The 16,624-nt window shown below is 47.2% G+C and overlaps 2 protein-coding genes and 1 pseudogene across 3 annotated transcripts; 1 reads left to right on the forward strand and 2 right to left on the reverse strand.

The window, feature by feature from the left end:
* Positions 1–12: 12 nt before the first annotated feature.
* LOC307099887 (large ribosomal subunit protein uL11-like) lies at positions 13–11,310 on the reverse strand. The gene has a single exon (XM_079771940.1). The coding sequence runs from the start codon at positions 6,675–6,677 to the stop codon at positions 6,222–6,224; it is 456 nt and encodes a 151-aa protein (XP_079628066.1). The 5' UTR covers positions 6,678–11,310; the 3' UTR covers positions 13–6,221.
* LOC307099101 (ubiquitin-ribosomal protein eS31 fusion protein-like) lies at positions 7,009–13,098 on the reverse strand (annotated as a pseudogene). The gene is made up of 2 exons: positions 12,939–13,098; positions 7,009–7,444 (listed from the first exon to the last, which is right to left on the reverse strand). The product of its transcript is annotated as a ubiquitin-ribosomal protein eS31 fusion protein-like (transcript).
* Positions 12,886–15,353, forward strand: FBLL1 (fibrillarin like 1). The gene has a single exon (XM_079772426.1). The coding sequence runs from the start codon at positions 13,097–13,099 to the stop codon at positions 14,294–14,296; it is 1,200 nt and encodes a 399-aa protein (XP_079628552.1). The 5' UTR covers positions 12,886–13,096; the 3' UTR covers positions 14,297–15,353.
* Positions 15,354–16,624: the final 1,271 nt, after the last annotated feature.

The following is a 16,624-nucleotide window of genomic DNA, read 5'->3' on the forward strand; positions in this document are numbered from 1 at the left end:
GGTTTGTGTACCACTGTGAGTGTTGATTGGCGTGGCAGGGATGTTTTCATTAAATTTAATTAGATAAGGAATCCCATATATTGAGCCCTACTATAGGCCCCATAAACTTTTCAAACCTTCATTGTTTAGTCCTTATTCATTGTTCTATCATAGATACTTACGCCTGTTTAACAAGTGACAAAAGTGAGGTTCCACAGAAATAAGGAAATTGCCCTGAATAGCTTGGGAACAAAATTGAGATTCATATCCATGTATATCTAACTCCCAAATTTAAGCTCTTTCCATTAAGTAAAAGATGGCACTAGCAATATACTAGGCCTGGGTTCAGAGGAAGGAGCAAGGAAATATAGCAGACTGGAAAATTTTCTGAAGGTCCAGATTAACTCAACGTCTCATTGGTCATAAGCCAATCCTAGTTGCAAGGGAAGCTGGGAAAACTTGAATATCTAAACAAGGAAAAACAGGATTTCCATGATTTGCTTAGATCAGTCAAGATTCATTTCCTGAGCTTGGTATATTATTTCACTCCATGAAACTAGAGTTCTGCTAGCAAGACAGAAGGTGGAGATTTATGTTCTGGTTATTAATCTTCACCTGAAGATATATTTTTCATTGCTTTTCAGAGAGAGTGTGAGAGAGGTAGGGAGGGAGGAGAGGAGAGATAAACATCGTTATGAGAGAGATACATCAGCTGGTTGCATCCCACACTTGCCCCAACCGGGGCAGGGAGCAAACCTGCAACCCAGGTTTGTGCCCTTGACCAGGAATTGAACCTGCGACCCTTCAGTGCATGGGCTGATGCTCTAATCACTGCCCTGGGCACACCAGCTAGGGCAAGAAGGTAGAGATTTTTTATGACAGGGAGGGGTCAGCAGAAGTTAGGCTAATAGTGATGCCTGGGGCATTAGTTAATGTAATATTCCAATACAACACTTAACTGAGAATTTAAGAAAAGAAACTAACACAATTCCTTGAGAAACAAGTGCTTAATAAAAATGAATGGTATTACTCCATGCTGTTTCCAAGGGTCTCCAACTTTAAAGAAACCTTAGAATTGATACTTAATAAGTTATAACTATGATGGTATGTAATAAAATTCAGGTCATAAAAATTTTATTGAGGTTAGTGAAGGTACATGGGTCAGTTGAAAAAAAATTTTTAATATATTTTTATTGATTTCAGAAAGGAAGGGAGAGAGAGAGAGAACCATCACTGATGAGAGAGAATCATTGATCGGCTGCCTCCTGCACACCCCCTACTGGGAATTCAGTCTACAACCTGGGCATGTGCCCTTGACCGGAATCAAACCCAGGACTCTTCAGTCCACAGGCCAATGCTCTATCCACTGAGCCAAACCGGTAGGGCTCAGTTGGAATTTTTAAAAATACGCTTAAAATTTTGTGTTTGGCATGCTTTGCATTTCCATATCAGCCAACAGTTTTATGACATAAGGAGAGCCTATTTGTGGGGATTTTTAGATAATTTATAGAAATTTGCTGTTTACAGGACTTGTAGTGTGGACAAGCCAGCTACCCTTGATCTCAGTTTCTTAATCGGATTTTTGGCATTTTCATTATGATGTGTCTGGGTATGGGCCTGTTGGAGTTTTTCTTATTTTGGGGTTCTCTGTGACTTTTTCCTTAACCAGGTTAGGGAAGTTTTCTGCCATTATTTCTTCAAACATGTTCTCCATCCCTTTCTCCCTTTCTGCCTCTTCTGGAACACCTGCTATTTGAATATTGTTTTGTTTCATGTTGTACCACAGCTCTCTTAAGCTCTCCTGTTTTTTAATTATTTTTTCTTTTTGGCTCCCTGATTGAGTGATTTTTTTCCAACCCTGTCTTCTAATTCACTGATTCGGTCCTGTAATCTGCTGTGTATTCCTTCCAATGTGTTCTTTATTTGTGCTGTGTCATTCTTTATTTCCGACTTTTTTTTTCCACAGTTATATCTTTTCTCATGCTGTTGAGCATCTATTATTCTGAAGTCTGTTTCAGATAAATGTTTTTAATTCTTTATTGTTTAAAGTATTACATATTGTCTCCCTTTTCCCCCATTGACCTCTCCCTGGCCACTCCCACCCCCTAGAACATGCCCTCATTGCCCCCAGTGTTTGTGTCCATTGGTTATGCTTATTTGCATGCATACAATCCTTTGGTTGATCTCTTACGCCCCCTCCTCCCCTCTTGCCTTGCCTTCCCTCTGAGGTTTGACAGCCTGTTCGATGCTTCTGTCTCTGGATCTATTTTTGTTCATCAGTTTATGTTGTTCATTATATTCCACAAATGAGTGAGATCATGTGATATTTATCCTTCTCCAACTGACTTATTTCACTTAGCATAATGCTCTCCGGGTCCATCTATGCTGTTGCCAATTGTAAGAGTTCTTTCTTTTTTACAGCAGCGTAGTAAGTATTCCATTGTGTAAATGTACTAAAGTTTTTTAATCCACTCATCTGCTGACGGGCACTTAGGCTGTTTCCAAATCTTAGCTATGGTAAATTGTGCTGCTATGAACAGAGGGATGCATATATCCTTTCTGATTGGTGTTTCTGATTTTTTGGGATATATTCCTAGAAGTGTGACTACTGGGTCAAATGGGAGTTCCGTTGTTAATTTTTTGAGGAAACTCCATACTGTTTTCCACAGTGGCGGCACCAGTCTGCATTCCCACCAGCAGTGCACGAGGGTTCCTTTTTCCCCACATCCTTACCAGCACTTGTCATTTGTTGATTTGTTGGTATTAGCCATTCTGACAGGTGTAAGATGATACCTCATTGTTGTTTTGATTTGCATCTCCTGGATGATTAGTGACTTTGAGTATTTTTTCATATGTCTCTTGGCCTTCTGTGTGTCCACTTTCTTTTTCTTTTAAATATATTTTTATTGATTTCAGAGAGGAAGGGAGAGGGAGAGAAAGATAGAAACATCCATGAAGAGAGAGGATCATCCATCGGCTGCCTCCTGCACACCCCCTACTGGGGATCGAGTCCACAACCTGGCATGTGCCCTTGACCAGGAATCGAACCCGGGACCCTTTAGTCTGCAGGCCGACACTCTATCCACTGAGCCAAACCAGCCGGGGCTCTGTGTCCACTTTCGAAAAGTGTCTATTTAGGTCCTTCGTTCATTTTTTTATTAGATTGTTTATCTTCCTTTTGTTAAGATGTATGAGTTCCCTATAAATTTTGGAAATTAGACCCTTATCAGATATAACATTGGCAATATGTTCTCCAATGCAGTGGGCTTTCTTATTGTTTTGTTGATGGTTTCTTTTGCTGTGCAGAAGCTTATTTTGATGTAGTCCCATTTGTTTATTTTCTCCTTAGTTTCTATTGTTCTAGGAGCTGTATCGGTGAAGATATTGCTATGATATATATCTGCTATTTTGCTGCCTATGGATTCTTCTAAGATTATGGTTTCCCGTCTTACGTTTAAGTACTTTATCCATTTTGAGTTTATTCTTGTGTATGGTGTAAGTTGGTGGTTTAGTTTCTTTTTTTTTTGCATTTATCTGTCCAGTTTTCCCAACACCATTTATTGAAGAAACTGTCTTGACTCCATTGTATGCTCTTGCCTCCTTTGTCAAATATTAACTGAGCATAATGGCTTGGGTCGATTTCTGGGTTCTCTGTTCTGTTCTATTGGTCTATATGTCTGTTCTTGTGCCAGTACCAGGCAGTTTTGAGAACAGTGGCTTTGTAATAAAGCTTGATGTCTGGTATTGTGATACTTCCATCTTTGTTTCTTCTTTCTCAGTATTGTGGGGTCATTTTTTATTCCAAATGAATTTTTGGAGAGTTTATTCTAGGTCTGTGAAATATGCCATTGATATTTTAATGGGGATTACATTGAATCTATAGATTGCTTTGGGTAGTATGGACATTTTTTTTGGGGGGGGGGGTAGTATGGACATTTTAATGTTGATTCTACCAATCATGAACACGGTATAGTCTTCCATTTGTTCATGTCTTCCTCTATCTCTTTTTTCAATGTCCTGTAGTTTTCTGAGTTTGGGTCTTTTACCTCCTTAGTTAAATTTATTCCTAGATATCTTAATTTTTTTGTTGCAGTGGTATATGGGTTGTTCGTTTGTTTGTTTTGTTTTCAATTAGCAATAATCGCGCCTCAGATAAACCTCATTGGCTATGATACTGCCACTGTGCAAAGCTATGGGGTTTTTTTGGTGTTTTTTTTTTTTTTTTTAGTTTCTCTTTATGTGAGTTCATTATTGGTGTATAAAAAAGCCATAGATTTCTGGGTGTTAATTTTGTATCCTGCTACATTAATGAATTCATTTATTAAGTCTAGTAGTTTTTTGATGAAGTTTTTAGGGTTTTCTATCAATATGTCACCTGCGAATAATGATAGTTTTACTTCTTTTTCCAGTTTGGATGCCTTTTATTTCTTCTTGTCTGATTGCTATGGCTAGCACTTCTAGTACTATGTCGAACAAGAGTGATGAATGTGGGCATCCCTGTCTTGTTCCTGTTCTTAGGGGAAATGGTTTTCATTTTTGCCCATTGAGTATGATGTTGGCTGTAGGTTTGTCTCAGATTAAATTTCTTATCTCTGTTTCATTTATCTCTTCTTCTGGAGAATTCTCTTGCTCTTTCACTTGTGGGTTCTTTGTTTCCTCATTTTGGTTGCCTGTTTGGGTTTGTGACTATGTATTAAGTAGATCCTCTACGCCTCCCAGTCTCTGGTGCCTGACACAGTCAAATGCTGTTTCTGACTAATTAGATCAGGCAAAGACTCAAAGCCTCCAGAGACTGCCTCTGACTGCAGACTGATAGAATTCCTCTTAATGTGCACTCAAGACAGTCAACCACAGGTGTGGCAAGAGATTTTTTCAACAGGGTAGGGTAACTTTCTGCCTGGAGGCTCATTGTTACTCTCAGTCCGGTAAAGGGCAAGGTGTTTTCCAATAGGGTGGGTCAGCTGTCTTCCCCCCAGGCAGTGCCACCTCTATAACAATTGTCTGCATGAGAAAGACTGCCTCTGCAGCATGAGGGAATGGCTCAGCACAGGGAACCGGGGTGTCTGCCTTCTAAACTATAACCGCAGAGCCCTCAATCCTGGCTTCTCACCCTGCTTCAATTCAGTCCACACTGCTGTTCCTCTGTCGGAGCACAAGATGGATGGCTCCACATGGAATTTTATGTGTTGGCCCTTTAAGAGGGTGCCTGAATTTCCAGCCGTCTCTCCCTGGCAGACAGCTACCCTGCTGCTTTTCACAGCCAGATATTATGTGGGTACCTTTCTCAGTTCTGGTGCTCTCTGCTGGAGGCCCAGCTTGGGATTTGACCCCAGAGTTCTCAGTGGCAACTGCCCACAGCTGAGATATCTCTCTGGAACTTCAGCTCCTGTCTGTGGGGGCCCGGGCAGCCCTTTTGCTCCTCAGCCCCTTCTACAAGCCTCTATGTGGTCTCCATTTTTGGTCCTTTCCAGCGAGTCTTCCATTGATTATTCAGTAAGTTTTTCTGGATTTTAGTTGTAATTCCTGTTTGGACGTGAGAGTGTGTCTGCAGCATCCACTTACTCCACTGCCATTTTTAATTTGTCAGTTTCTTATTCTGTAAAAAGATAAACTGCTGATGATTTCTAAGTTTCTCCTAGAAAGAAGACCTTTGGAACAGCAGCTCATTACTATAGATTTCAGTGTGTCTCCCCAAAATTCATGTTGAAGCCCTGACTCTCAGTGTCTGTTTTTGGAGTAAGGAAGTAACTAATGAGGTCACAAGATGTGGCATTAATAGGATAAGCCTTCTTATTTTATTACTATTTTTTTAATTTTTATTTTTTGCTCTTTTTTTAAAAAAAACCTTTATTGTTTAAAGTATTACAGATGTTGGTCAACCAAAGGACTTGTATGCATGCATGAAAGCCTAACCAATGGACACGAACACCAGGGGGGTGAGGGCATGAGTGGGGGCAGGGGGTTAATGGAGGGATGAGGACACATATGTAATACCTTAATCAATAAAGAAATTAAAATAAATAAAAGTATTACAGATGCCCCCCTTTCCCTGCTCCCCGATTTCCCCCTCCACCTGGTTCCTGCCCCATCCCAGGCCTTCACCACTCTGTCTGTGTCCATAGGTAATGCATATGTCCACATAAATTCTTTTTTTTTGGTTGCCAAATGATCTTTAATTAAAACATTTTTCCTTTGTAGTTCTTAACTAGCCGGACATTCCACTGCACCGCTGTTGATATCATCTATGATGTCATGAGGGTGGCAGCCATCAGCATTGCACCCACAGACTGGGTAGTCCCCAGGATCTCTTTAATGGTTCCAGAGAGTTCTCTAGCTGAAGATGGGTGCCGCATCTGTTGGGCAATGCTAAGAATCTCATCAAAAGTGATATTTCCACTGTGCTTAATGTTCTTTTGCTTCTTTCTGTCTCTTGGCGGTTCTTTAAGGGCTTTGATGATCAGGGCAGAGGCAGAAGGCACTACTTCAATCTGGGCCTGTCTGTTCTGAATGGTCAGTTTCACTGTAATCCTCAGACCCTTCCAATCACTGGTTGCTTTGGCGATGTCATCACCAACCTTTTTTGGAGACAGGCCCAGGGGGGCCGATCTTGGGGCCAGGGCAGACATGGCACCCACTTCCCCACCGGTGCACCTCAGGTGTACGACTTTGATTTTGTTGGGGTTGTACTTCGGCCGCATGTTGGAGGCAGCTGGTGTCGGATGAACCCGGATTCAGGATGACCGAAGAAAGTTGCTTCTGAGCCGAAAGCCATATAAATTATTTAATTAATCTCTTCCTGGCACCCCCTTTCCCCCTCTCGGCTTCCCTCTGAGATTCGTCAGCCTGCTCCGTGTTTCCATGCCTCTGGTTCTATTTAATTCATCAGTTTATTTTGTTCATTAGATTCCTTGTTCATTTATTTTGATTTTTAGATTCAATTGTTGATAGAGATGCATGTATTGCCATTTTATTATATTTTGATCTTTTATTTCTTCTTTATTATTATTATTTTTTTCTAGTTTGTGTCTTTTATTGACCCCAATACAATGACTTGTCTTCTGGTTGGTTGAAGCAATAGGTCGGACAACATTTGCCACAATAATGTCTGTCAAAGTGGCAGGCCATAAAAACTCCAGCACCACATTCATCTGAAAGGCACTCCCCACGAGGGCCACTGATTTTGCCGTTCTCATCCACTTTGTAGTATTTCAGGACAGCCAGCCTAACCTTCTTTCTCTTACGCTTACTCTTCTTGAGAGTCGTGTAAGACTTCCTCCTTTTCTTAGCACCACCCAAAGTCTCAACACAAGATGAAGAGTGGACTCCTTTTGAATGTGGTAGTCAGACAAAGTACATCCATCTTCCAGTCTTTGCTGATTAGGAGGAATTTCTTCGTTATCCTGGATCTTGGCCTATACATTTTCTATTGTATCTGAGGGTTCAACTTTGAGAGTGATGGCTTTTCCTGCGAGTTTACGAAAATCTGCATCTTGGCGGTGACCAGAAAGGAAGCTCTTCTTCTCCTTAAAGAAGCCTCTTTAGCATTTCATGTAACACTGGTTTGGTGATGATAAACTAACTCCTTCAGCTTTTTCTTGTCTGTGAAGCTCTATCTGACCTTCAATTCTAAATAATAGCTTTGCTGGATAAAGTAATCTTGGTTGTAGATCCTTGCTTTTCATCACTTTTAATATTTCTCGCCACTCCCTTCTGGCCTGCATAGTTTCTTTTGAGAAATTAGCTGACATTTGTATAGGTGCTTCCTTATAGGTAATTAACTGCTTTTCTTTTTTTCTTTGAGAGTGGAAGGGAGGGAGAGAGAGACAGAGAGAGAAACATCGATATGAGAGAGACATGGATTGGTTGCCACCTGCACAGTCACTGATCAGAGTCGGGGATCAAACCTGCATCCAAGGTACATGCCCTTGACCGGAATCAAACCCAGGATCCTTCAGTCTGTGGACGAATGCTCTGTTCACTGAGCCAGACTGGCTAGGGCATACCTGCTTTTTTTTGTCTTGCTACTTTTAAGATTCTCTGTTTGTCTTTAACCATTGGCATTTTAATTATGATGTGTCTTGGTGTGGGCCTCTTTGGGTTCATCTCGTTTGGGACTCTATGCTTCCTGGACTTGTATGTCTATTTCTTTTACCAGGTAAGGAAGTTTTCTGTCATTTTTTCAAATAGGTTTTCGATTTCTTGCTCCCCCTCTTCTCCCTCCAGCATTTCCTTTATGTGAATGTTGGCACATTTGAAGTTGTCCTAGAGGCTCCTTACACTATCTTCATTGTTTTTTTCTCTTTTGCTTGGGTGTTTTTTGTTTCCTTGTATTCTCTACTGTTGATTGCCTGTAAATTACTCTTTATTTCAGTTATTGTATGCTTCATTTCTGATAGCTTTTTTATGTTGTTGATGTTCTAATTTCCTAGTAATTCTCACTAAGTTCCTGGAAGTTCTCATTAATTCCTTGAGGATCATTTTAACCATTGTTTTGAACTCTGTATCTGGTAGTTTTCTTGCTTCCATTTTATTTAGTTCTTTTTCTGGAGATTTCTCCTGTTCTTTCATTTGTGATGTGTTTCTTTGTCTCTGCATTTTGGCTGCTTCCCTGTGCTTGCTTCTATTTATTAGGCAGAGCTGCTGTGTCTCCTGGACTTAGTAGAGTGGCCTTGTTAGCAGGTGTCCTGTAGGGCACTGTAGCTCAGCTTCCCCAGTCACCTAAGCTGGGCACTTCAGGTATGCTCCCATGTGAGCTCTGTGCACTTTCCTATTGTATTGAGCCTTGATTTATGTTGGCAATACTGTGAGGGATTGACCCTCAGGTAAATCGGATGGGAAAATAAGCTTCGACTGCAGCTGAGGAGCTGCATTGCAGGAGCCAACCCTATGGGGCAGGACTTGCTTCTGTGGGGCTTTGGTGCTCACTGAGTTCTCCCCTTGAGTGTGTCACTTGTGTAGGTGGTAAGGTTGTAATCTGGCATGGTAAAAGTTGACCACCAGGTACACTGGCTCTGGGCTTCCCAGGAGTTTCAAAGTCAGCCTCTAACTGTGCCCTACTTGGGGCCAGCCAGCATGAACTCCAAAGCAATCTGCAGATGGCTGCTACTTGTGTTGAGTTTGGAGGTGCCCAGGAGAGGCCACACGGTGAACCAGGGCACGTTGCCGCTAATGCCAGACCTGGGTCCACTTATTGAGAGGTACAGGGCACGCTGATGCCAGCTGATGCTTATTTGATAGATGTTAAAAGTCCAAAGCATGAGGCAAGAGAGGCAGTTGTATGGAGAAGTCACTGGAAATGGCTTGGATGAGCCTGTAAGTAGGGAGGGTCTGGGTCTGAGAGAGTCACCAGGGAGCGGGGAAAGTTGTGAGCCAGGTTCATGGAGATTCAACTATGGAGCATCCTGTCAACTCTGGCATGGAGGGCTCAGCAAAAGAACTCAGGCCTCTGCCAGCACTTATCTCTGGAAGAAAGCTGCTCCTCCAGCTCTTGACCTGATTCCAGACAAGTTAGTTCCTCCCCAAATATCTCAGGTTCCCTTCAAGCTGCTGCCCCAGCGCTGCAGCTCAGAGAGAGTAAGTCCAGGTAAGTCTGTGCATAGGCCCTTAAAGGGGAACTGCCTGGGACTCCTGCAACCTCCGTGTTACTCAGCCACACTCCCCACTGGTTTTTACAACCAGAAGTTTTGGCAACTTCTCTTCCCAGCACTGAATCAAACAGAAGGCTCACCCTCTCCCAAGAGAATTCTGCCTGATAGTCTTTGAACTGGGTCAGCCTTTTGTTTGATTCGGGCCTTTGACAACTGGATGAGGCCCACCCACATTACAGAAGGCAGTCTGCTTTCCCCAGTCTACCAATATAAATGTTTCTCTTAATCCCAAAACATCTTCACAGAACAACTCAGAATAATGGTTGACCAAATATGTGAGCACTCTGTGGCCCAAATTGACACATAAAATTAACCATTACAATCTCTGATTTGGGGGAAATCCAATTCACAGCATCAATCATAGCTCATCATTTTGGAGAACACTCCTCAATTTGTAATGCAAGCAGGTACCTCTAAGTAGTGTTTTATGTGAACCATCCACCTCCGGAACCATCTTTTGTGCTCTCTGATCCTTGTCCACATTCCAGCAAATAGACTCTTGTGCCCATTAAGGAGGTACTCTGGCCTGCAGGGAAGCTGGTATTGTTGTCCATGAATTTGAGACAAGAAGAATCCTGGCCCCAGATGGAATGTGTGCACCTCAGTATCCCCTGCCCGACATTTCCCCTGGCCTTCAAGTACATTTTGTCTTGCTCTGGAGTAGGCAATTAATCCCTCTGATAGGGCGGTCTGCCAGTTGCTCACACCACCTTCTCCTGCTCTTGGGTTGGCTTCCTGGCATGGAAGCCAACTCTAGTCCCCAAAACAGCTCCAATTGGTATCGCTGTCCGTGGTGCTGACCAAACGCGAAAGGTTCTACATTGGCGTGTTCGCTGTCCTTGGTGCTGCCCAATGGTTCTTTTTAAATATATACTAAACAAGATACTGCAGACTGAAAGAACGGATTTTTGAAGTGTAGACTAGAATTCAAGGATAAATATGAGATTCTTGGCTTCTGCTGAGGCACATTATAGGATTTAGGGCTCTGACCCACTCACTCTGAAGAATCAACAGTTTCTTCTACGCCATGTTCCCAGAAGAGGTTCTGGGATTCCGCACAGTTGATGGAGTAGAGCTAAGAGAGCAACCAGGGCTGCAGCTAGCCACAGCAGGGGAGCCATTACACCTTAGCAACCCATAGTTGGAATTTTCCACTTTCTGACTTACTATAGTCTGTCAGAAAGTCCTGTGGATTCTATCTTCTCAATATCCATTGCTTTTTTTTTTTTTTTCAGAGAGAAAGGAAGGAAGGGAGGGGGGAAGAGAGAGAGAAACATCGACGTGAGAGAAATACAACACATTGACCCAGGTACATGCCCTTGACCAGGAATCAAACCTGTGACCCTTTGGTGCCCAGTCCGACACTCTAACCATTGAACCACATGGGTGAGGACAATTCTATCTTCTAAATATCTCTTGTATTTAGTCTACTTCATCCCAGCTCCTCCACCCCTTCAACGACAACAGTGTTCATCACCACCCTTGCTCCACTAGTCCTAACTACCATCACTGGTCATTGCTGGGGTCTCCCTTTAGGATAAAATTTTAGCAGTTAACTAAGTCAAAGTTTAGGTTCGTTGTTTAAGTGTTTTGTTTGAGTATGTGTACCAATTTGGACCCCCCCCCCCCAACCTTGTATAAGAGTACCAGAACCGCCCTAACCAGTTTGGATCAGTGGATAGAGCATTGGCCTGCAGACTGAGGGGTCCCAGGTTCGATTCCGGTCAGGGGCATGTGCCTTGGTTGCGGGCACATCCCCAGTGGGAGGTGTGCGGGAGGCAGCTGGTCGGTGTTTCTCTCTCATTGATATTTCTCTCTATCCCTCTCCCTTCCTCTCTGTGAAAAATCAATAAAAAATATTTTTAAAAAAGAGTGCCAGAACCATTCTCAAGTGATGAAAGCTCTACAGCAATGCACTGATTTAAAACAAAACAAAATGGCACTTTTGTTATATACAGTATATGTAAACTATACCTCAATAAAAAGATTGGCCAAAAGAGCTTGGCCAGTTTGGCCTAGTGGTTGAGCATCAACCCATGAACCAGGAGGTCACAGTTGGATCCTGGTCAGGGCACATACGTGGGTTGTGGCTGGATCCCCAGTGGGGGGCATGCAGGAGGCAGCTGATCGATGATTATAGATTTTTTTTAATCCTCTTCCAAGGATATTTTTCCACTGATTTTTAGAGGAAATGAAAGGTAGGGGGAGAGACAGAAACATCGATTTGAGAGAGACACATCAATTGGTTGCCTCCCGCACACATCCTTACTGGAGCGGGGGATCAAGCTTGCATCCCAGGCATGTGCTTTTTGACGAGAATTAAACCCGGGACCCTTCAGTCGGAGGGCTGACGCTCTAGCCACTGAGCTAACCAGCCAGGGCTCATTATTAATGCTTCTATATCTCTCCCTTTCCCTTCCTCTCTCTGAAATCAATAAAACGTATTTTTTAAATATATTTTATTGATTTTTTACAGAGAGGAAGGGAGAGGGAGAGAGAGCTAGAATCATCGATGAGAGAGAAACATCAATCAGCTGCCTCCTGCACACCTCCCACTGGGGATGTGCCCGCAACCAAGGTACATGCTCTTGACTGGAATCGAACTTGGGACCCTTGAGTCCGCAAGCCGACGCTCTATCCACAGAGCAAAACCGGTTAGGGCAAAACATATTTTTAAAAAAAGAGAGAGAGAGATTTACCAAAAGAAATGCATTTAGCCTGCGGGGGTGGCTCAGTGGTTGAGCGTTGACCTGTGGACCAGGTCACCGCTGGATTCTTGGTTGCAGGCTCGATCTGGACTTGATCCCCAATAGGGGGCGTACAGGAGGCGGCCGATCAATGATTCTCTCATCATTGATGTTTCTATCTCTCCCTCTTCCTCTCCCTTCCTCTCTGAAATCAATAAAAATGTTTTGTTTTGTTTTAAAAAAACGAACCCCTTTGAGGCAGGTTCTGCTTTACAGATGGGATGATGAGAGGCAGATAGCGCAAGAAACTTGTTCAAGTTCACACAGGATCCGCAGAGAGGGTCGGTGAGCTTCCTGAGACCACACAGCAAGCGAGCGGCCCAGTCAGGACCGAAGCCCATGCTTATCTCACCCTGTCCTGCCCAGAAGACACCCGCTTCCTGCAGCCCAGGAGAGGTGCGTGGGGTCCCTGAGCAAGCAGGTGGGTGGGGGAGGGGAGCGAGAGCAGGCAGCAGGCCACGTCTGCAGCCAGGGGGGCTTCCGGGGGCTCCAGCATCGCCCCAGCGGCTGATGCGATGACGCCAATGCCTGCGTCAAGGGCGCGGGCGGCGCGGCACTGCGGCACTGCGGCACTGCGGGTCCGCTCCACTGCCGCGCTCGGCGTCCGTGCGGCGGGAGCTCGGCGAGCGGTGCGCCGACAGCTGCCGCCAACCTTTGTTCCTGCGCCAGGACCGCCGCCCGGAGCCACCGGCCGCAGCTGACAACCGGTGCCCGGGGTGCGCCATGAAGTCCTCTTGGCGCGGGGGCGGCTCCGGCGGCCGCTGGGGTGGCGGCTGGGGCGGAGGACGAGGCAGGGGAGGCTACGGCGGTGATGGAGGTGGCCAGGGCGGCAAGAGCAGCTACGGCTCGCGGGGCCGTACCTTCAGCCGGGGCCGCGGGCGCGGCGGCGGTGGCGGCGGTGGCGGCGGAGGCGGCGACCGGGGCAGCTGGGACCGCAGCGGCGGCTGGGACCGTGGCGGCGGCGGCGGCGGCGGCAGCAGCGGCGGTGGCGGCGGCAGCGGCGGCGGCTGGGATCGCAGCGGCGGCTGGGACCGCGGTGGCAGTGGCGGTGGCGGCGGCGGTGGCGGCTACGGCGGCGGTGGCGGCGGCTACGGCGGCGGTGGCGGCGGCTACGGTGGCGGCGGTGGCGGTGGCGGCTACGGTGGCGGGCGGCGCGGTGGCAAGAACAAGAACCGCCGCAAGAAGGGGATGAGGATCGTGACGGTGGAGCCGCACCGGCACGAGGGCGTCTTCATCTACCGCGGCATGGAGGATGCGCTGGTCACGCTGAATATGGTGCCCGGCCAGTCGGTGTACGGCGAGCGGCGGGTCACGGTGAACGAGGGCGGCGCGAAGGTGGAGTACCGCACCTGGAACCCCTTCCGCTCCAAGCTGGCCGCGGCCATCCTGGGCGGCGTCGACCAGATCCACATCAAGCCCAAGTGCAAGGTGCTGTACCTGGGCGCCGCCTCGGGCACCACGGTCTCCCACGTCTCCGACATCATCGGCCCCGACGGCTTGGTCTACGCGGTCGAGTTCTCCCACCGCGCCGGCCGCGACCTGGTCAACGTCGCCAAGAGCCGCACCAACATCATCCCGGTCCTGGAAGACGCGCGGCACCCGCTCAAGTACCGCATGCTCGTGGGGATGGTGGATGTGATCTTCGCGGATGTGGCTCAGCCCGACCAGTCCCGCATCCTGGCCCTGAATGCCCACACCTTCCTGCGCAACGGGGGCCACTTCCTCATCTCCATCAAGGCCAACTGCATCGACTCCACCGCGTCGGCCGAGTCGGTGTTCGCTTCTGAGGTGAGGAAGCTGCAGCAGGAGAATCTGAAGCCCCAAGAGCAGCTGACCCTGGAGCCCTATGAGCGAGACCACGCCGTGGTGGTCGGCGTCTACCGGCCCCTCCGATCCAGTTCCAAGAGCCGCAGCAGCAAGTAGGGCCCAGCCGGGACTGTCCCTGAGAGATCTCCCCCCAGACCTTGCCGCATTCAGTGTTACCATGTCTGTGTTTTCTTTGTGTGCTGTTTTGCTCTCCTTTCGCTTAACTATTAAATGGCATAAAGAAACGGTATCCACTTGTATCCCTGAGCCGGACTGCGTTTTGCTGCAGAAACAGTCCCTACAATAGCTGGTGATGGGGCCCATCACTCCAGTCAATCAGGGCAATGACTCCCCAGGGGCTCACACAGGCTTCCTCAACCCCTGGCGGGTGAGGGGGGGGCCCGGAGAGCTGGGGAATTGCTAATGAGCTTGTAAAGTTGCCCTTGGAACTTCCTATACTTGGGCCAAGTCACGTCCCTCCAGGGAGGGGCGTGGGATATTGATAAACAGTCCTATAGCTTAACACACCCAGTCTGTCTTCCTCCCACTTCCCGCTGCTGCCCTTTGCTTAGATTTCAAAACAGCAAAACAAGGTTGGGGGAGAGGAGGGGAGGGGGAGGGGGAGTGGATCCACCTCCCAGAGTCCCACTCTGAGGCATCACATACCCCAAGTGGCATCGCCAAGTGTTGAGAAACAACTGGAAAAATGACTCCCAGGAAGATCCCGTCTCTGAAGAGCATTTCCTGCAGACCCTGAGCTGCTGGACTCAGTGCATCTCATTACGGTTCTCACTCCAGGGAGAGTGAGCAATGCCTGGAGAGCTGGGCGTGCTCCAAACGAGGCCGTAATAAGGCCTTTCATTTACTCATTCACTCACACATCTGAAACATCCCCATTGCCAGTTGCCAAGGTGGTGGCCACGGAGTTGGGAGCGACTGCTCACTAACGCAGCGTCTGGAGAGTGGGTCCCACAGACCTGCTCGGGCAGAGATTGCGGTTAGTCTGCGTTTTCTGAGGACATACTTTTTGAACCAAAAAAAAAAAAAAGAAGATAAATCAGATTTGTAACAAGGCAGCTACCCCTTCTCACTCCTCCCCCATCACACCCACACAGCCACAAAGTGGGGGGGGGGGGGGGGGAGCTACCATTCAGATTTGTTGGCCAGACTGATTCAGGAAGAGAGGGTGAATGGAGTACACATCTACAAAAACCCGAACCAGGCATTTCCATGGAGTGCGGGCTCCTGCCCAGCCCGTGTGGCTCAGCGGTTGAGCGTTGACCCACGAACCAAGAGGTTGCCGGTTTGATTCCTAGTCAGGACACATGCCCGCCCGTGGCTCAGTACTGGGCATGCAGGAGGCAGCCGGTCAATGATTCTCTCTTATCATTGACGTTTTTATCTCTCTATCCCTCTCCCTCTAAAAATCAATAAAGGAAACAACAAACAAACAAACCGGTCCTAATTTTTAAAAAGATAAAATGCAAGGTCTTCATGACAACCCTGCAAAGCAAGGATCCTTACTCCCACTTCACAGGTGGGAGACGCCGTTCAGGCAGATGATGGATGCGCTGTAGCTTAAGATGCCCCAGGTGAGGTCACAACCAGCAACCAGGACCACAGGAATCTGACTCCAAACCCTATGGCCTTTCCTTCCACAGAGGTCTATGCTGGCTCATTTGCTTTGAAAAACCCTCTCCCCAATCCTAGGCTAATTAATTCATTGCTGGGTTGAAACCCTGAGGCTGGAGATCAAATCCTAGGGCACAGAATCTCACAGGATCCAGCCCTTCCTCAGACAGCTCAGCCTCCACGAGCAGCCTGGGTTCTCTCTTACAGGTGTCTGTGGCCCAGGAGGGGGACAGAACATGGGGACCTGGCTTCTTTCTTTTGCGTGAGTGCTAACGCGCGCGTATACACACACACACACACACACACACACACACACTTCAGTCTTTGACGTGGGACCACATTGGACAAATGGCATGAAAACAACCAGAGTGTCCCTGCATTGCAGATGGATCCTGGCCAATGGAACGACACGGTAAGTACCAAGAGGAATACGGGAGTCAGGACTAAGGGATGTGGAAGGGACGGTCCAGGCTGGAGGCCCCAGTGGGCAGTGAGGCCCAGGACACAGGTAGCAGTGACGCAGCGCCCTCCCCTCCCCCCGCCTGCCCAGAGCCCAGGATGTGTGAGTTCCCAGGAGGCCGGAAAGGGGGGTCTCTAGGTGTCATAGGCTGCTGCTCAGGCTGTCACAACAAAACACTGCAGTCTGCGTGGCTTCTGCAATAGACGTTTATTTCCTCCCAGGTCTGGAGGCTGCAAGTCCGAGGTGAAGGTGCCAGCAGGTGGTTCCTGGTGACGCCTTCCTCCTTTGCTGCAGGCTGCCTTCTCCCTGCGTCTTCCCGCGGCCTTTCTCTGTGTGCGCGCCCCGGTGGGGGA

The sequence above is a fragment of the Cnephaeus nilssonii genome (genome assembly GCF_951640355.1).
Source record: "Cnephaeus nilssonii genome assembly, chromosome: 5".
NCBI classification, from domain to species: Eukaryota; Metazoa; Chordata; class Mammalia; order Chiroptera; family Vespertilionidae; genus Cnephaeus; species Cnephaeus nilssonii.